Source organism: Xenopus laevis, chromosome 2S (assembly GCF_017654675.1).
Source record: "Xenopus laevis strain J_2021 chromosome 2S, Xenopus_laevis_v10.1, whole genome shotgun sequence".
NCBI classification, from domain to species: domain Eukaryota; kingdom Metazoa; phylum Chordata; class Amphibia; order Anura; family Pipidae; genus Xenopus; species Xenopus laevis.
This window is the reverse complement of record NC_054374.1, coordinates 55,897,136-55,918,076: the sequence shown is the minus strand read 5'-3', so window position 1 is coordinate 55,918,076 and position 20,941 is coordinate 55,897,136. Positions and strand designations below refer to the sequence as shown.

The window sequence follows — 20,941 nt, the reverse complement described above, 5'->3', positions numbered from 1 at the left end:
ATATGTTCTTAACATTTCTTGTGATAATATGCGGGAGTGGTCAAAACTGGCTTCCATTTTGGCCCTCCACCACATAGCCCAAAAAATCCTGTCCCTCGGTACCACCAAGTAGGACAGCCCTGCTTTATAACAATTGCTAAACAACTGGTACACATGTTCTCTCGCACTGGTATTCCCAAAGAAATACTTACTGATCAATGCATTTCATTTATGTCTAAGGTGACAAAAGATTTATGCTAGTGGCTAAAAATTACACAGCTAAGAACATCAATATATCATCCTCAGACAGATGGGCTTGTAGAGAAAATTCTTAAAAGGGTTATGAAAAAAGATAGCAAGTACTAGGACTGTTTTCCATCAGGGAAGTACCCCGAGTTTCTAACATTTTCAGCAAATTAATTGTAGGAGTATGTTATAGACCCCCTAATGTAAGTGAGGAGGAGGAGGCGGCTAATTTCCTGATGCAAATAGAAAAGGCTGCTAGTTTGGGGAAAGTAATGATAATGGGGGTTTTAATTACCCAGATATTGACTGGGACAACAGTACTGCCAGGCCAGCTAATGGGGACAAGTTTATAAACTTGTTGCAAGACAAATTTATGGCACAAGTTGTTGAGGAGCCAACCAGAAAAAATGCTATACTGGATCTAGTGATCTCTAATGACCCAGAATGTATGGCAAATGTGCAAGTAATTGAACCCCTGGGTAATAGTGACCATAATGTGATATGTGCAAAAAACAAGCTTTCAGAAAAGCTAATTTTAGTGCCTTGAGGGCTGCCCTTCAGAGCATAGATTAGGGCATTATGTTTTCATCTAAAACACAGAACAGAAATGTATGTCATTAAAATGAGAGCGAATTATTTCTGTTCTCAATTTATTCCCTGAAGGATTAAATGGAGAAGCACTAAGAATTACCCTATATGACTTAATATAGAAGTAAAAAAGTTAATAGGAAAGAAGAAAAAGGCATTTAAAAACTACAAGTCTGTTGAGACAGAAGCTGCAGTTAATGAATATGAACACTATAATAAATGTTGTAAAAGAGCAATCCGGAAGGCAAAGATAATTAATGAGGAGCGTATTGCGGCTGAGGTGAAGACTAACCCTAAAATTAATTAAAGTATTTTAATAGTAAAAAGATGCGGGTTGAAAGTGTTGATCCTTTAAATAAAGGTATCAATATGAGTCAGAGTTCCCAGGCTCACTTTATAGCTGCACTGTTGGCTCAGCTCAATCTAGTCAGTGGCTGACTCATGATATGATTCATAAAGCTTTAATAAAAATGAATGTGTCACGATCGGCACCCTAAATCCAGAACCAGTGCTAGGCTCCCTGGTCTTGGCTCTTGCTTCTGCCTTTAACAGATGCCTTTCACTTTGGGAGGAGCCCTCAGCTAATTGGATGCCGCCAGGCCTTAATAAGAGAGAAGCCAAGCAAAGGTTCTGGATGAGCAAAGGGGCATGGTCATTAGCAAGGTTTTGGATGGAAGGTACAATTCAAGGAGCAGACAAAAGTGTAGTCGGACAGGCCGGGGTCGGTGCAGGCAGAATACATGCAAAGTCAATCAATCAGGCCAGGGTCGATACAGCATTCAGGTATAGTCAGGCAGGCAAGGTTCAATACTGGTAGAAAGTATTCAAGAATAGTCAGGCAGACACAGATCAGGATAATCAGAGTTCAGAGTAGTCAAGCAGGCAAGGGTCAGATTTGGCAGCGTTCAGAATAGTCAGGCAGGCAGGGGTCAAAACAGGAATCAAACACACCCAGGATACTAGCAAGTAGACCTAACAATGGGCAATGAGTTTGTGCACAGAGCAATTGCTGCCATTGCAATGATGTCATGAACCTCACAACGCACCAAAACCCGGAAGTGCCAGCCCCTATTTCTGATTTTCTCAGATTCACTTTCAGCTGATGTCATTCCAATATTTAAAAAGGGATTACGATCTCGGCCTGGCAATTAAAGGCCAGTAAATTTGACATCTGTGGTGGACAAATTATTTGAATGCTTATTAAGAGATCACATTCAAAATTGTTTCCTAGTGAATGGCATTATGAGAGGCAATCAGTATGGCTTTATGAAGGATAAGTCATGTCAGACAAATCTGCTTGTTTTACATTATGAGGTAAGTAAGATGCTGGACAGTGGGGGAGCAGTAGATGTGCTTGATACCCTGGCCCCACAAATGACTGCTTTCTAAACTAAGGTCTGTTGGGCTTAATGAAGTAGTTTGCACATGGATAGGAAACTGGCTACAGGATCGGGTACAGAGGGTGGTTGTTAATGGTACATTCTCTACTTGGAGTAAGGTTCTTAGTGGGGTCCCTCAGGGCTCCACTTTTATTAACTTGTTCATTAATAACTTATTGGAGGTTATTGTGAGCAGGGCCGGAACTAGGGGTAGGCAGAGTAGGCACGTGCCTAGGGCGCAAAGCTGAGGAGGCGCCAGGCACGTACCTGCTCTGTCGCCTACCCCGTGTCCGGTCCCGTCTGCTGCTGGTGGCGTGCGCATAAATGCTCTTCTGCATATTTCGCGCATGCGCGCCGGTGTGAAATTTCGCGCATGCGCAGTCAAGCGCGCACAGAGCCGGCGCTGTGGCCCGCCAGGTTGCCTAGGGCGCCTGGCCGGGTTGGCCCGGCTCTGATTGTGAGTAATATATCAGTGTTTGCAGATGACACAAAACTGTCCAGCCCAATTAATTCCATCCAGGATGTGGCATCCTTGCAACGGGATCTTGACAAACTGGCAATCTGGGCAGCTAAGTGGTAAATGAGATTCCCTTTCTACAGTTGGGCACAACCTGTAACAAAGAAACAAGTCAGAGCATTTCTGGGTATTGTGGCATATTACAGGAGGTTTATCCCAAATCTTGCCACCATTTCAGCATCTTAATTGACTTAACAAAGGGTAACAAATCTGTATTGGTCAAATGGTCCTGTGCTGAAAGCTGCTCAATGTGAACAGCCATTATTGATTAACCTGATTTCAGCTGCCTCTAAGTCTGACGTGGGGTTAGGGACTGTCCTGTCAGAGGTAGTTGATGATAAGGAACACCCAGTGGTGTGTTTGAGCCAAAACTCACCCCACCTGAGAAAAACTGCAGTACTGTAGAGAGTCTGGCTATCAAGTAGACTCTCAAATCTCTAAAGTACTATCTATTGTTTTGCCACTTTAGTGTAACAAATACTTACCTGGTGCGGCAGGGATGCCTGCTGCACCATAAGCAGGGACGCCCGTCACGCCGCACTGATTCTACTCAAGTGCTGGATATCTGGATCTCTGTCAGGCTTACCGGTGTGATCCAGGCGGAGAAGGAGCTGGAGCTGAAGATCTTGAACTCACAAGCGCCTCACACAACCACTACCCACCTGGGATGGAACAGGGAGCAGGGTTGTGGAGAGTAGCCAATGAGACTATCAAACGCGGTACAGAGGATAAGGCAAGGCCGTAGTCAGGAAGTCCGAGGTCAGGGCAGGCAGCGAGGTTCGTAACGATAAGACAAGCAGAAGAGTCGAGGCAGGCAGCAGAAATCGTAGTCCAGGTTCAGGCAGGGTCACAACAGGCAATTCAAGTAGTAAGAGATGCTAGGGTTTCAGTAATAAACCTAATAACCAGGCAATGCATGTTAGTCTGAATCTGGTTTAAATGCATATCTTTTGGCGCCAAACTAGCGTCCTCACGCTGACGTCGCGGAACTGACGCCAGCGCGTCCGTCATAGGTGTTTCCGCCTACGTCCCTGCGCCCGCGACCGTCGCCGTCACCACCGCGTCAGCGACCGTCGCCGGCGTCACGCGCCGGCGCGCATTAACGCGCCCGCGCCGAACGGAACGCATGCGTACATTCTTACATTGCCCCCCATAAAGGAGCGGCCTCAGGACGCGACAACCAGCAGGCTTACCAGGATAAGTTCCATGAAATCTGTCCAACAACTCAGGAGCGTGGATGTTGGATGCCGGTTCCCAAGAATTTTCTTCCGGACCATAACCCTTCCACCTCACCAGGTACTGGAGCCGTTTGCCTCTTAATCTGGAATCCAGGATCTCTTCCACCTCAAATTCCTCTTGACCGTCAACCACCACGGGAAGCGGTGGAGGAGCCGAACGCCCAGGAAATCGGAACATCGAGACTGGTTTTAAAAGAGCAGCATGAAATACAGGATGTATTTTCCAGGATGCTGGAAGTTTAAGCTGGAAGGCCACAGGATTGACTTGGCGGATGATAGAAAAAGGACCCAGGAAACGTTGACCCAACTTCCTACTGGGACAAGAAAGCTTAAGGTTAACAGTTGATAACCACACACGGTCACCCACCTTGAACTCTGGGTCGCTTCTCCGCCTCCGATCAGCGTAAGTCTTGAAATTTTGTTGCGCCTTCCTCATGTTTTCTTGGAGCCTTTGAAAATTATTCGATAGAAAAGTTAATCTTTCCTTGACAGCGGGAACTAAAATATCAGAAACAATGGCAGAGGGAAAAGTTACTGGATGAAGACCATAATTTGCGAAAAAAGGGGACTGATTAATTGATGAGTGATGGGAATTATTATAGGCAAACTCCGCAAAAGGAAGAAGATTGACCCAATCGTCTTGGAGGTAAGAAGAATAACATCTCAGGTCACCAAAATAATCTCTTGGCCAAGACAATAGTTTTCTTTATACCTGGATGACCTGCCAATTTAGACTCATGACTATTTTTAAGAACCTCCAAACGCATTGATTCTGGGACAAAAATCTTGCCTTGATGAAAAAGAAGACCTTCCTTAGGCAGTAACAATGGTTCAGAAATGTTTAAAGAAGCGTCCTTAATTCTATCCACCAGGGTTGGTTGAAGCAGAAGAAAGTTATTAGAATTTAGAATTGTCTCAGGAGCCAAGGAAACCTCGTTTTCAGAAGAAAACATTCGAGATAAAGCATCTGCTTTAACGTTTTTTGATCCAGGTCGGTAAGTAAGATGAAAATTGAATCTCATAAAAAATAACGCCCATCTTGCTTGTCTGGGTCTAAGCCGTTTAGCTGAACATAAATATTCCAGATTCCTGTGATCAGTAAAAATGAGAATCGGATGTTTAGACCCTTCGAGGAGGTACCTCCATTCTTCAAGTGCCAGCTTGATAGCGAGTAATTCACGGTCAGCCACATCGTAATTACACTCACTCTTGGCCAGTTTACGAGAAAAGAAGGCAACAGGAAGAAGATCCTCTTGAAACCCAGTTCTCTGAGACAACACAGCACCCACCGCAAGTTCTGAAGCATCTACCTCCAGAATGAAAGGAAGGGAAACGTCAGGATGGTGAAGAATTGGACCTGAAGTGAAGAGTGTCTTCAATTTCTCAAAAGCCTCCTGAGCCTGAGAAGACCAAACAAACTTTTGATTATTGCGCGTCAGTTCAGTGATTGGAAGAATGACTTGAGAAAATTTTTTTTATAAATTTTCTATAAAAATTTGCAAAGCCGATAAAACGTTGAACGGCCTTCTTAGAAGATGGAATCGGCCAATTAAGAATTGCAGAAATCTTCCTTGAGTCCATCTGAATACCCTGAGGAGAAATACAGAACCCCAAAAAATCTACAGATGATTGTTCAAACACACATTTCTCAACTTTAGCATATAACTGATGAGTGCGTAGACGGGCCAGAACCTTCTTCACATGAACTCTGTGTTCTTCCAAAGAATTAGAAAAAACAAGAATATCATCTAAATAAATGATGACAAATATATCGAGGAAGTCCCTGAAAACGTCGTTAACAAAATGTTGAAAAGTTGCAGGAGCGTTGCAGAGACCAAAGGGCATGACCAGGTATTCAAAATGCCCGTAACGAGTACGAAAAGCTGTCTTCCATTCATCGCCCTCTCTTATTCGGACCAAATTGTAAGCGCCCCGAAGATCCATTAGTGCATAGTGCAGGGAGATTCAGGGGCAATTCTTACCCCTCTGCTGACCTGAAATGGCTTTTGTGCTGCTGTACCCACTCTCCGATTCTCATCATACCAGAGCCAGAGGAGTCCACATCACTAGGGCAGAGAGTGCAAATTTGGTAACCAGAATTTTGGCTCTTAAAGTTCTGGGGCACTGCTGCAAGTTTCTCAACTCACTTAATTGGAGCACCCTTATACAGAGTATGGTAAACATAGGCAGCGTAGGGCAGGCAGAGTATGGCACGTACAGATAGAGTAGGCCAGGCAGAGTTTGGCGCACACAGGTTAAATAGGGGAGGCAGCATAGGGCATGCAGAATATGGCACACATAGGAAGATCAGGACAGGACACAGGACTATGCAAGTAACCAATCATGGCCACTCTAAAATAAACAGTACACAATGCTAGTGCTACTCCAACAGTTTTTCTGAGATGTGAGCATGTGGACACTTACAGTCTGAGATGTGAACAATGAAGGGCCTTACAGGTGTGATCATTTAAAGGTTTTACCAATCAGGGTTTTACAGGTGTGAACAATGCAGGAGATTACAGGTGTGAACAAAGCAGGAGTTTTACAGTTTGAATCTGAGGTGTCAACAATATATGGGCCTGCCTATTAATCTTAGTTCTGATACCTTTTAATGTCATCCAGACTTCAGTGGAACACCAACAACACTGTTTTAGAGGATATATTCCATAAATGAATTGCCTCTGGATAGCATGTGGCATAATCCAGAACTACCAGTACATACTACATGGGTGTCCTCTAAAAGACACCAGCAATGGCCAAATTAAATCCATAGCAATTCATTCAAAAAGAACCTCTATGATATACAGAGGTACTGGCAGGTATAGGAGAGGTTAGCTGACACTCTGGGCAATACTCATATTTTTTTTTACTCTGGCCAGAAAAACCTCTGCTAAATAGGTTATTTGGTTTTATCACATCCCAGATGACTTCCCAACAAATGTTTATGGGTCACAGCTAATACCATTCTCCTGTGTGGTTGGGAATGGGTATCGCTAGCTGCTCCACTACTTCCCTACATATTTTATGAACTTGGTACAGCAAATTCTAATTCAGAAGATAGGTGAGTCAAACCAGGAATCAGAATAATCAGATAACGCTCAGTGTCAGTAATAACCTTGCAACCGACTGTAGGCCCCGGTGTCTCGTTAATATGAAATGCGCATTCGGTGCATCCCTACCAAATACTGGTACTGGACTCTTCTCCTCTTAGAATCCAAAATTGATTCAACTTCCACACCTTCTACTAATGGAGGCAGGACGTTGTGAAGTCCTTCATCTGAACCAATTATTGACCACAGATTTCAACAGGGCAGCACGGAAAACAGGATGGATCTTGTAAGAATATGGTAGTTTCAACTTAAAAACCACTTCATTTACTTGCTTGATGGTCGGAAAGGGACCTATAAATCTTTGTCCAAGTTTCCTTGAAGGACAAGGGAGTTTAATATGACAAGTAGACAGAATTTTTTAAATTGTTCTGAGCTTGCTTCATAGTTAGCTGGATCTTAAGGGAATTGTCCGCAATAAAAGAAAGTCTGTCTTGAACTGCTGGTACAGAACTTAGGAACTTAGTTAGGAAGGACCCGTGAATGAAGGCCATAGTTGGCAAAAAAAGAGTTTGTTTAATGGATGAATGCAAGGAATTATTGTATGCAAATTCTGCAAAATACAAGAGCTTATACCAATCATCTTGAAGGAAAGAAGAAAAACAATGTAAGTATTGTTCCACTGTCTGATTGGTTCTCTGTCTGTCCATTGGATTTCACATGAAAAGAAGTAGAAAGCGCCAACTTTATCTTCAGAGACTGAAATGACCTCATCTGGTACCCCATATAAATGTACAATCTCTCTGATAAAGACTTTAGCAGGAGCAGGTGCCGACGGAACACTAGAAAGGGGAATAAAATGAGCCATCTTTTGATAACCGATCGACCAGAACAAAGATGGTATTATACCCCTGAGACAATGGCAACTCAACAATGAAGTCCATGGAGACCGGACCCCACAGTCTGTTTGGAACTGGCAAGGGGCGAAGCAAACCCTGTGCTTTAGAGTGAGAGTCCGTGCAACGAGGACAAACTTTGGAGGAAATGACTTTCCTATTACAGTCTTTGACCATTCCAGGCCAATAAAAAGATCTTTTAGCTAATTAAATTGTCTTGCGAAGACCCATGTGTCCCGCCAAAAGGTTATCATTAAGAATGTCCAGTCGAAACCACAACCGCATCGCTATAGAACAAAAGTCCATCTTTACTTAGAAGGTCAGAAGGTAATGTTGATGAAGAGTGTTCCGTTACTTCAGTTCACTTTGTAGTAATGAAAAATTTAGAGGATGCAAGATTAGTGATGGGCGAATGAATTCTGTTGCACTGAAAAAAAATTATAGTATAGTCGCACACAAAAACATTGTCGCGTATCAAAATTATTCAGACACCCTTTGACTTTAATGTATTTGGCTAAAATTGACGTGCATCAAAATAATTTTGATGTCCACTGACTTCAATGCGTTTTTTGGGACAAATTTGACCATCACTATGCAAGATGGTATCAGGTAGGATTTTAGCATCTTTCTCAAAAAACATGTGAGAAAGAGCATCTAGTTTCTGGTTTTAGGATCCAGGCCTATATGCGATATGGAAATTGAGTCAGGAAACAAACAATGCCCAAGGAGCCGCCTAGGCCTTAGGTGCTTGAGAGTATGCTCATACAGTATTCAAGATTTCGGTGATCCACATAAATGAAAATGGAAGTTTTTCAGAAAAGAAAGCCACAGGATGAAGAAAATTTTCAATTACAAAATGATCATGAAAGTCTCTGAAAATGTCATTAACAAAATGCTGAAAAGTAGAGGGTGCATTACAAAGGCCAAAAGGCATAACAAGATACTCAAAATGGCTGTAGCGAGATCGAAAAGCTGTCTTCCACTCGTCGCCTTCATGGATTGTTAGTAGTTTGTATGCTCCACGTAGGTCCAATTTGGAAATGATCTTAGCCTCAAGTTGATTTTGGAACTCGGAAATTAGCGGCAGAGGATAACGATTCTTTATGGTAACGGAATTGAGCTGTCGATGCAGGGTCGAAGTGAGTGATCCTTTTTTCTCTACAAAAATAATACCAGCACCAGCTGGAGAAGTGGATGGACGGATAAATCCTTCATCATTATAGCTCTTCAGGACTGCTAGTTCAGGTTTGGATAACGGATAGATCTGACCAAACGGAATAGATGCTCCTGGAAGAAGGTAAATAGGGCAGTCATATATACGATGAAGAGGAAGGGTATCTGCTCCTTTTTCATTAAAAACATCCACGAAATTCATGGAGGTAAGTTGGAATACTTGCCAGACGTGGCTCACTAAAAGAGCACACTGCCAAAGTACTAGAAATTTCTGTTAAATGAGAGGAACAAGTCTCAGAATTGAATTGAATAACTCCTGTGCTCCAATTTATTCAAATGAAACAGTTTCTGCATGATTAGAGTCCAGAATAACTCTTAATGGCAAAGTTTCTAGAGTCCCCATTCCAGAAGTAATGGGAGAACCATCCACCGTTCTTACTAACAATGGTTGCTGTTTTGGACGAGTAGGAATAGCATGTTTCTCAATGAGACCCAAGTCCATGAAGCAACCCATGCCCCCAAATCACTGACCACTGAACTTCTGAACTGCCCCAGGGACCACTGTAAATAAACAGGTAGTCTTTGAGAAGATGATTCCCTATAGGAAGAACATGTAGCCAACTTAAGAGTCTTGACCTTACCCCCTGTTCATGTGGGTCAATCTTGTAAGAAGTGGCCAGACTGCCCACAGTAGAGATACAAATTCAGTTGACGTCTGCAGATGCGCTCCTCGGGAGATAAAGTGGACCTCACAAAACCAATCTGCACGGGTTCAGGGGACTAGAATCAGAAGTGGATGTAGAAGGATGGAAATTCAGAGGGCCTTAGAAAGTACCCAGGAAGCATAACTTGGTTGGAATCTCTCAGCTCGTCTTTCCCTGAGACAACGGTCAATTTGAATAGCAAGATTAACTAAATCTTGCAATTCTCGAGGCCACAAAAGCCTCAATTCTCGAGGCCACAAAGGCCCGGGCCTAGGGCGGCAAAATTTCAGGGGCGACATGCCATCCTGCTACATCCTAAGGAGCACCGGGTGCTCCGGTATTTAAGAGCGCAATCGTGTGCGCACAGGGGCCGGCGTTAGGTCTGTTCAGCTGGCGTTAGGACCGCACGGCCACAGGAGGGGGCGCGTGCAAAGCTTTCTCACTGGCCTCAGGGCACTGCTTGAATAAATCCAGCCCTCACGGTAGCTGGACTGGCAGGAGTACTCGGTCCTTGGATGTGTATTTGTATCTGTTGATATCCTCCCTGGAGATCACTTACTGCTTAAGTTAATACCATCAGTTGTTGCAACAAGAGGTCCAGGGGCAGTGGCGTAATGAGATGTTACCAGGCCCCACAGCAAATTTAATTTAGGGCCCCAAACCATTGGTAAGTTGACCTATTTTACCAAGACATATTGAAATTGTATATCAATTAGGGACTCACTGGGCCCTCTACAAGCCTGGGCCCCCCTGCAACCGCAGGGTCTGCTTCCTCTGTAGTTACGCCCCTGTCCAGGGGCGAGTCAGTGGAATCCCCAGTTGGCTCCATGAAGTCCCTGGCGAGGTTATACTGTCAGGCTTACCTCAACCAGAAGTCAGGAACTGGAAAACAGATGAATGGAGCCTCTCCCTATGCCTCCCACTGAAATTTTAGGGCCTGAATATGGAGACAGGGCGAATTCAAATAAGAAGTAGCAGAGGTGCTAGAAACGGAGCCCAGTTTTGCAGAGTCTAATACCAGGTACATCAGGGGTCAGGCAAAAATCAAATCCAAATACAGGCTGGAGGGTCGAGTCAGGCGGCAATCAGAATGGTTGAACGGAGCAGAAGATCGAACCAGGGAATCAGAAGAAGATCAAAGTCACAGAGGATAGCCTAGTCAAACCAGGAATCAGAATAATCAGATAACGCTCAGTGTCAGTTAGAAGCGAAGATCACCTCGCATCTGACTGTAGGCTCCAGTGTCTCTTTAATGCACAATGCATATGTGTCAGTTCGCAACAAAAATGTGCGTGCGCCGGTGCATCAAAATGCGTGCATCAACATTTCGGTTCATGGTCTAGAACTTTTTTCAAGATGCATTATCATTACCAAATGTAATACAAAAATGTATACAAAATTTAAAACCATCATTACCCCATCTATTATGGGACATCACATACGCTCAAAAGTCATAGGGGCAAATTCACTAAACGTTACTTTGCTAGCGTTACTTCGCTAGCGTTTGGCATTTTCGTTACTGCGCAAATTCACTAACGAACGCTGGCGTAGATTCGCTAGTGTTACTTCGCACCCTTACGCCTGGCGAATTATCGCTACGGACGTGTAATGGAATCTACCTCAAGTCGTCAAGATGGCGTCCAAGATGGCGACCACCTGCCTCACCACATGGCTCCTGCTGGGCACAGCTCTATGACCTCACCTTCTTCCCACTCCCGGATTGGTCGTCGGCGACGGAACGGACGCCGGCGTCAGAATCGGGCGCCGGCGTCAAGACGTCAGCGTGAGGACGCTGGCGTCTGCGTCTGACGCAAGCGCGTCAAAATTTGGCGCCAACCCAGAGACTATTTAAACCTACTTCCCCTTCCAGTCCTTGCCCAACTATAGGTTCCTGCTACTGAGTTCCTGGGTGTTATTATCTATTTGATTCCTGTGTACCGATTCCTGCCTGTTCTTCGATTTTGCTTGTCTTCTGCCTGGTCTGACCTTTTGCCTGTATTTTGACGATTCTTTGGATAAACCCTTTTATACCTCGAACCTGGTCTGGTCTCCTCTTTGGTCTACACTATTACTGTGCCTTCGGGCCCTTTACAGTATAGTTGGGCCATGGACCCTTCGGAGGAGACTCCAGCTCCACCTGATGTCGGTGGCGCTATCCGCGGTTTGGCTTCCCGCATGCAGTCATACGAAGCCCAGCAGTCACACTTCGGTCAGGCTCTGGAAGCTATCCTAGACAAGTTGTCGGCATTGTCACCTGTGGCCCCGGTCCCTGTGGCCGTTCCTGCAAGCCCACTTCAGCCTTCGGAACCTCGCATTCCTGCGCCTCCCCTCTACAGCGGTGATCCTGATGCGTGCAGAGGTTTCATCAACCAGTGCGAGATCCAGTTTGCCCTGCTGCCAGGTCAGTTCGCATCCGAACAAGCTAAAGTGGGGTACATGATTACTCGCCTGCAGGGGAAGGCTTTGGAGTGGGCATCACCTCTGTGGGAGAAGAGGGACCCTTTGATTGACAACGCCAGTGCCTTCATCCGTGAACTTCGGGTTGTCTTTGATGCCCCTGGCCGAGCTACGGCATCCTCTGCTCGCCTGTTCCAGATTCAGCAAGGCACTCGCTCTGTTCCAGAGTACGCTATTGAGTTCCGCACCCTAGTGGCGGAGACCACCTGGAACAATGATGGGTACCATGCAGCCTTCTACAACGGCCTAGCCATGCGGATCAAAAACGACTTGGTCTCCCGGGAAATTCCTTCTCAGTGGGAGGATCTGGTGGCGCTGGCTATAAAAGTTGACACCCGACAGAGGGAATTTCAACTCCAGGAAAACTGAGGGTAGCTGCCTGCTTGGCCCTGCAAACATAGATAGATTTCACTGTGACCGATGAAAATATTTTAACCTGGCTGATCAATTTTCTGACAGATGTCGGACGAAAAATCATACAATGTACGATCATTTGATTCCAACTAACTTCATGATAATTTTACGGATTGGTTGGATTGCACTAAAATTGGTCGTTCATCAAAGAAAAAATTTTGCATCTATGGGGACCTTTAGAGCAGAGAGAGTCTGTCTGACAGCCCCCTCTGATCTATTGCTAATTACTGCCTCCACAAGAAAAAAAAAAAACAGAACGAAACCAGGTACACTAACCTTGTGGGAGGGCACGGGTGTGCACAGGCTGCTGCTTTGCTTATCAGGAGAGTGATCCTCTTCTTCTTTTCCCGCGCTCTCTGCTGCAGTTCAGTTGCTATGGGGACCAATGTATGGAGGCCAGGTGGGGACAACTCCGGTATGTTCAGGGAAAAACATCAATCGCGGTCTACCAGAAACGTAAAAGTGATCGACTGGTAGAACGCGATCATCTTGGGCACCCTTGAGTTAGATGAAGCTTATATTATATTTTCAGTTTCAAGATTGTTCTCTTTAATTGTTCCTTTAAATTCTTGGAATGAAGACAGCTGCTGCACCCGATCCTGATGCAAAGGCACATTTTCCTCTCTGCATAAATATGTGAAACCACATATCTTTTTAACACATTTATATCAGTTATATAATATTAAAGACCATGTAATATGAGGTGTTTTCTCTGCCAGTGTATCACAACAGATCTGCTTTTTTTCTGTCCCAGAATCACTGTGCATTGATGGGCAGAGCATTGGCCTGGATTGGGCTAGCTTTGAGGGTGAAATGCATTCTTGCTTACACACAGAAATCCAGCCCATCTGTGTAATAACAGGCTCATGGCGGACTGTCCGTTAACAGTGATTCTGGGCAGAAGGAAGTGGATGAGTTGTTCCTCACCCTCATTTTCAAGATTGTCCCTTTAACTATTCCTTTAAAGACTTCTCTTGGAATGAAGACAGCTGCCGTACCTGATCCTGATGCAGAGTTCCTTGAGTGACCTGGCAGAAAGCGACATGTCTTCCTGTCTGCATCAATATGTGAAACCACATTTATTTTCACCTTATTTATAGAGTACCTCCCAACTGTCCTGTTTTCAGTGGGACAGTCCCGGTTTTGACAGTCCCAGACTTTAACTGATGCCAGAAAAAGATACACAGTTTCTGAAACTTAACTAAATTAGAGGCTTTTTGGCAGAGAGCCCAGAATACTCAGCACCTGCACTTTGATACCTTTGTAACTATCAGTTTCAGGCTGATTCCCGTCCTGTCAGTTCACATTGATTTCTGGGCAGTGGATCAGTGGTTTCTCCCCTGCTATGAAAACCTGGTGTTAAAACAACTTCCTCCTTTGCAGTTCTCTAACCTGTTAACAGTCAGTGACCAATCAGTGACTTGAAGGGGGGGGCCACATGAAACATAACTGTTCAGTTAGTTTGCTTTTAATTCTGACCTGCATGCTAAGGATCTAAAGCAAACTAACTGAACAGTTTTGTCCCATATAGTGTCGGACAGGCCCACCAGGATACCAGGAAAACTCCCGGTGGGCCCAGGTGTCAGTGGGCCCTCTTGCTGCTATTCATTTGGCCTATTTCATGGTCATTATCGATTTCTATGAAAATTATAAAGATAAATAGATGGATTAATAGATTATAGTATGTAAAGAAAAGAGACTAGGAGAACAAAAGTTGAGTGAGGAGAGGAAGAATAATAGTACTGAGAGTGGGCCCCTGGTCTAAGGTTTTTGGGTGGGCCCCTGAGGTAGCAGTCCCAGTGGGCCCAGGACCCCCAGTCTGACACTGCTCATATAAACCTACAATCTGCTGACTAAAGAGTATAGAGAGTTGCAAAGCAGGAAGTAGTGTTTTGGTTATTATGTTAGAAGTTAATTCACATTAAAGTGATACGGACACGTTCCTATAAAAATAAAAATAGTGCTGTCCAATTTATATGGTACAGAGGGCCTTAATTTTTCTAATCTACATGGTGGAGGGCCGATAATGGAAGCCAGTGTTAGCCACTCCCTGTTTTTAGACCACACCCACTTTAAACCACACCCATGTTACCACAAGACCATGTCCACATTAATAGCACACCAAAAAAACTGATGGTTGGTGCTCCCTGCAGGGATCAGGGCCGGAACTAGGGGTAGGCAGAGTAGGCGGCTGTCTAGGACTCCATCGTTAAATTTTTTTTTTTTTTTCATTTGAAGCATTTATTTAATAATTTGTTTCAGTAATCATGGTCACTCAGTCGGGTGGAATCCTCATCCTTCACCTTCTCCTCTTGCCGGCAAGTAATAGCTCCTTCTGTGCGGTGCGGCAGTGCAGCGTGACGTGCGTATATGCGTCAATGACGTCACTGATGCGGTTGGGTGGCAGAGAGCTGGCGGCCTGCTTGGTGTGGGTCGTGCTTGCTGCTCTCAGCCTTGCACAGTTGCACTGAACTGAAGACATTCTTTCTATTACTGTGAAAGTGTGAAGAGCTTCCTGCTGGCACAGCCAGGTACAGATTTGGGCCGGTGGGCATATATTGCTGTTGCTGCTGGGCTGGGCGCTGGCACAGGTAAATACTTGGGGCAATATGATGTGATCAGATTTATTTTTGGCTGCTGCTGGCACAGGTAAAGATTGGGGGCAATATGGTGGCTGCTGGAGGGCTGTATGATGGATGGCTGCTGAACTTGCTGGTATAGGTATGGGGGGGGTAGTATGATGGATGGCTGATGGATGGCTGCTGGGCTTGCTGGTACAGGTATGGGGGGCAGTATGATGAATGGCTACTGGCACAGGTACAGGGGGGCCTGTATTATGGATGGCTGCTGGGCTTGCTGATACAGGGTCCATAATATAAATGAAAAAGTGTTGTACACTTTCTTGCTTTCTTTCTTTAAAAACCATCATGGTAAGGAGGTAAATGGTAATGCAGGACAGGGGGGCGCTGAAGCTCTTGCCTAGGGTGTCATATTAAGACATACCCTTAAATCCATATGCCTCATCCTCCCCTGTGTATTATACATTACCCCAGCATATGATTAAACACCTTAGGGGCCCTAATAATAATTTTCAAATGCTAACAAACCCCCAGAACAAATACCAGGCTTATGTTCCATCAGGGAGAGTATAACAAACACAGGGTGCAAAGAGCAGGCAAAGTATGACACACACATGGAGCATAGGGAGAACAGAACAGAGCGAGAGACAGGAAAATCAGGACCAGTCTAATATGTACTACATACAGTGACACAGTGCTGGTGCTGGTGAACAATAGAGGTGTCAGAAGTGTGAACAATACAGGGGGATTACATGTGTGAACAATACAGAGGATTACAGTGTGAATTTGATGTTTGAACTATGCATGGGCCAGTTAATCTCTGTAGTGATACAGTTTAAAGATTACAAATGGTAAAAAGACACAGCAGGCAGACTTTGATATGGAGGGCCACATAAGGGGGGTTGCGTGCCGCCAGTTGGACAGCCCTGGTTTATATAAATAAGATGCTGTTTAAATGTAGGGGCAGCCATTCAAAGCACAGGTTATATAGCAGATAACAGATGCACTCTGGAAAATACCATTGTATTCCATTGTAGAGCTTATCTGTGATCGACTAAGTAACCTGTGCCTTTTCTCCTTTTTCAGCTTGAATGACTGCCCCCTTGACAAAACAGCAGCTTGTTTATATAAATTATAATTCTTTGTGAAGCAAACACATCATTTTTACTAGTGCATTACAACAGTACATTATATCTGAATTACTTTAAAACAATTAATTTTTTTGCTGTGACTGTTCTTTTAATTGGCTCCTGCTAAAAACGGACCATACTGTGTGTATCCTATATGGAACATAGTCTGAAAGCTCCATTGGGGCACAGACTAATATGAAAGGTGTATTGAATACAGAACCTTTTGTAAAACTGTGTGATATATAGCACTGCTAAATAAAGTATTTTAATTAAGTATACACTAAATCAAATTTTAGACTTGGCTCAATATAGAATCCTCCACAAAATATCTAAACACTAAATCTCAGCACTAATTTATATATTAACATATTAGATAAAAACTGTATAATGTGGAATTTAAAAATTTCTCCTTTAACTTTTCAGTAGTTAAAAATAATATGAATTTTAGGAATCTGTTTGGTTTGGCTGAACATTTTAGATTTTTCTAAATCTTTCAAAAAAAAAACCTGTATTCACATTGTCCATAATAAATAATTTTATGCACATGTAAGATAATGGCCTAGTTAAAATGAACCAAGGGTTTTACTAATGTAAGAAAGCAATTTTAATTACTGCACCTACTATTTTGTAGTATTTACTCCTCATGCCAGTTACTGTCTAGCTTATCTTTTACCATGGAATATTTTAGATGATCTATATGTATTTTTGTTGGGTTCTAAAAAAAAATCTCCATGGTACAACTATCAATCCACGATCCTTGTTAGGTTTCTTATATTTATACTTGAAAACAAAACTTTTGTCATGAGATTTATGGTTGCATTGTTTTGTGAATGTTTTTTGTGGCATGTGACTGCCATGTTTATCTACTGGGTTAATTTTTTTGTCTTGTTCAATCTTCTGAGACTCTTCTTCACTATTCCTCCATCATATGTTCTGTGCAAACGTTATTATTTAACCCTAGTCTTCTGTTTATTTAGATATAATTCTGAGGTTACAAAGATAAAGACAATTTAGAGTTTCTACCTCATCTTCCTACAGAATAATGATAATGAGACGGCTCTGCATTGTGCTGCACAGTACGGTCATACAGATGTGGTGCGTGTCCTGCTGGAGGAGCTGACAGATCCAACAATGAGAAATAATAAGCTTGAGACTCCACTGGATTTGGCAGCCCTGTACGGGCGCTTGGAAGTTGTGAAGCTGCTGCTAAATGCACATCCTAATCTACTGAGCTGCCATACGAGGAAGCACACTCCTTTGCACCTGGCTGCTCGAAATGGGCACAAAGCTGTTGTCAGAGTGTTGCTGGATGCTTTAATGGACATTAATTACCAGGTATTTTTTTTTATTTTTTTTAACTGCTACAATTAGGTTGTTGCACGGTGGTGATAAAACAGGTAATGTGTTTATTATTGTATATAGTTATAAAAAAGTGCAGTCCTTTATTAAAAATCTGTATAGGAATAATGGTTAGTTGTGTGATGAAAGCAGACTGATCCTTTAAACCCCCGTGGTATGTGTCCTTGTAAAGTACTTCCCCAGTTCTATAAAATGGAGCAATCTCATTGGTTAGATGTTCAGGTGGAATTTTGTGTTGCATATGTGATTAAACCTTAGAACCTAGATGAATGTTTTCTCCTTTGGCAGTAGTTTTCTTCTTATAGTATATGCATTGAGCAGTTGTGGATTTGTGGGATTTAAAGCTCATAGCTCTTTAAAACCCCTAGTTGAATTTTTTTTTTCCCCTTTGTTGCAATATCCTGCTGCGTAGGTCTATCATAATTATGAGATGGCACAATCTGATTTGTCAAATAGGGGACATGTGATTATGGGATAAATTACCTATTTGATACTGAGAGCACCTTTGAAACCCACTTAGTTACATGATTTGTCCTTTGTCATAATTTGCTGATTTGATTTTTGGACAAATTACATTAGCAGCTGACTAATTCAATAATACTATGAAAAGGTGCATTCTGATTGGTCATATGGGCAGGCATGTGATTTTGTGGTAAATTTATTCCAAACTGAGGCTCAGCACCTCTGAAGAACCCTTGGTACGTATTTTGTGGATGCGGACACTTGATTTATGGTTTAAGGAATTCCTTCATTATTTTTGTGGTATGCATATTTACTTGATTTCATGCTGATGAATCTGTGGGAATGTGCCCCCCCCCTGCACTGGTAAAACTGGCATGTTTGCTTCAGAAACACAGCTATAGTTTATATAAACAAACTTCTATGCAGCCATGGGGGCAGCCATTCAAAGCTGAAAAGGATAAAAGGTACAGGATACATGGCACATAACAGGTAAACTCTTTAACATAAAATGGGATTCTTCAGAACTTATCTGTTATCTACTATGTGTCCTGTGCTTGAATGGCTGCCTCCATGGCTACACAGCAGCTTGTTTATATACAGTATATTTATTTTTCTGAAGCAAGCAAGACAGTTTTGTCAGTGCAGGGCAACACTACATTATATTGTCTTTCCTTTAAAACACTTGACTTTTTTGGTGTTACTGTTCCTTTAAATATTTCTGGTCAGGTAATCTCTAAGGCAGCATAGAGAATATAATAAAATTGAGAGAGGAATGAGATGGTTAAAGGGAAAAGATGTACATATAAGATGGTAATATTTAAATATGTTTTCCAGTTTGGTAAGATTTTTTAATATGCCACTTAATATGATATAAGCTATCTGTTGCTTAAGTATTCGTTTTCTAGGTATAGTTTTCCTTTAAGACAGAGGGGCACTGTATGGGACAGCTAGCAGAAGCTTGATCTAGTACTAGTAAAGGCATGCGCACTATAGTTCATAAGAAAGATTACTTCCTGACTGTAAGGATAGTGAACCAATGGGGATACAGTAATGCATGCAAATTAGCTGACATTCACAGTCATTTTTAAATCTTATATTGCCCATACTGAGTGCTGCATAGGGTGTCAGTGTGCTGATGCAGTCCTGTGTCAAATGGGGTCGGCAAACTTTTTAAATTGAAAATAAACCCTCAGCAACAATTGTGCCCAACTGTTAGGGTGGCCGAAAAATAATCTTTAGGTCGTTGGATCATGAGCTGTTAAAATTGTGTTAAAAAAGGTTAGTTCCTCGCATTTTTATGCAATCTTTTTGTTCAACCCACTGACTTAAAGCTGAAAGTCTGCAGTTCAACTGCACCTGAGTTGTTTCATTTAAAATTCATTGTGGTAATATACAGAACCAAAATTAGAAAAAAAATTGTCTCTGCCCAAATATTTATGGACCTAACTGTTTATGAATTTAGACCAGAAACATATTTCATTTTATACATGAAATCTGATTTGAAAAGCCTCATGTCTCTCGAACGTGCCAATACCAGATATGTATAGTTTTAGGGAGATTTAAGACTTCAGTACAGCAAAAACTCCCGGCAGTATATTACCAAATTTTAAAAGCACTAAGGCAGAAAACTGCATACTTTAGATTCCAAGGCCAAGAAGTTCTGAAACAGTAGATTTACCCCAGAAACCCATATATTTTGGAAAAGTACATATTCTGCTGATTCCAAAATGGGTAACTGTCTCTCTACTCCTAACTACCAAACATCAAAGCTGGTCTGAACATAGCATTTATAAAAATGTATCAAAATTCTGAAAAATCACTTCAAAGGTTTTATTTTGCTGCTCCGCATATCCCACACTGTATTAGGTACCAAGAAAAAGCACCCTAAATATGATTGTCAGGGGTCCTCCAAACAGTTCGATGCCCATTGTGCATGAATTAACCAAAGTATCTGGCATTTAGAGACCCCAAAATGGATATATAGCAGACAAAATTTCCATGGGCTAAATGAAGTAACAGAGCGAAATACAATAAAATCACTAAAATCCAACAAAACCACAAAAATCAATGTTTTTTTTTCATACTGTAATCAGCAGTCAGAATCACAGTTTGAATATGTTCGCATGGGCAAATAGGTTTTACGGACAGAAATAAGCGAACAACACCTACTCAAAGCTGAAAATGCAATAAAATGGCTAAACATGCAATAAAATGGCTAAAAATGCACCAAAATCACAGAAATTGCAATATAATCACCGTAATAATAACATACAAATGGTATTGCGCAGTGCAATTAGCAAATATGCTATTCTCAATAGCAATAAAAAAAAAATTTCAGGCAAAAAAAAAGACACAAAATTGTGTAAGTGTGTATGTATGTGTACAATTGGCAAATTGCATGTTGTGTGCGTGCAAGCATGTGTGAGTGCTCTGAATTAGCATTGCTTCATCCCATAACATGCAGTCAGGTCAACAAGTAACATGCAGTCAGGTCAACAAGTTGTCACTTTTTTAACTTTTATCTCTTGTCCTAGGGCCATCTTAAAGATGGTTCCAATCACCCACTGACATGGATTCAATTTATAGTTGCAGAAACATCCCTGGCAACATGCAACCTGACTGGGGATAGCAGTCAACCTAATGATGAGTCAGCTGTTGGGTTTCTTTATTTGTTTGATAAACATTTTTAACATTTTTTCCACATATGAATTATTTTATATGGTGTCCAGTGGCACCATTTGCATGACAAATCATGCTGTTTGTACACTTTTGT

The 20,941-nt window shown here is 42.5% G+C and overlaps 1 protein-coding gene across 7 annotated transcripts in view; it reads left to right on the top strand.

Annotated features, from left to right (window-relative positions):
- The window catches only part of anks1a.S (ankyrin repeat and sterile alpha motif domain containing 1A S homeolog), a 184,458-nt gene that overhangs the window by 44,745 nt on the left and 118,772 nt on the right, over nucleotides 1-20,941 (top strand). For all 7 annotated transcript variants that reach the window (XM_018248197.2, XM_018248200.2, XM_018248199.2 and 4 more), the window contains 1 exon segment: nucleotides 17,386-17,682. In XM_018248197.2, the coding sequence (XP_018103686.1) occupies nucleotides 17,386-17,682 (297 nt within the window).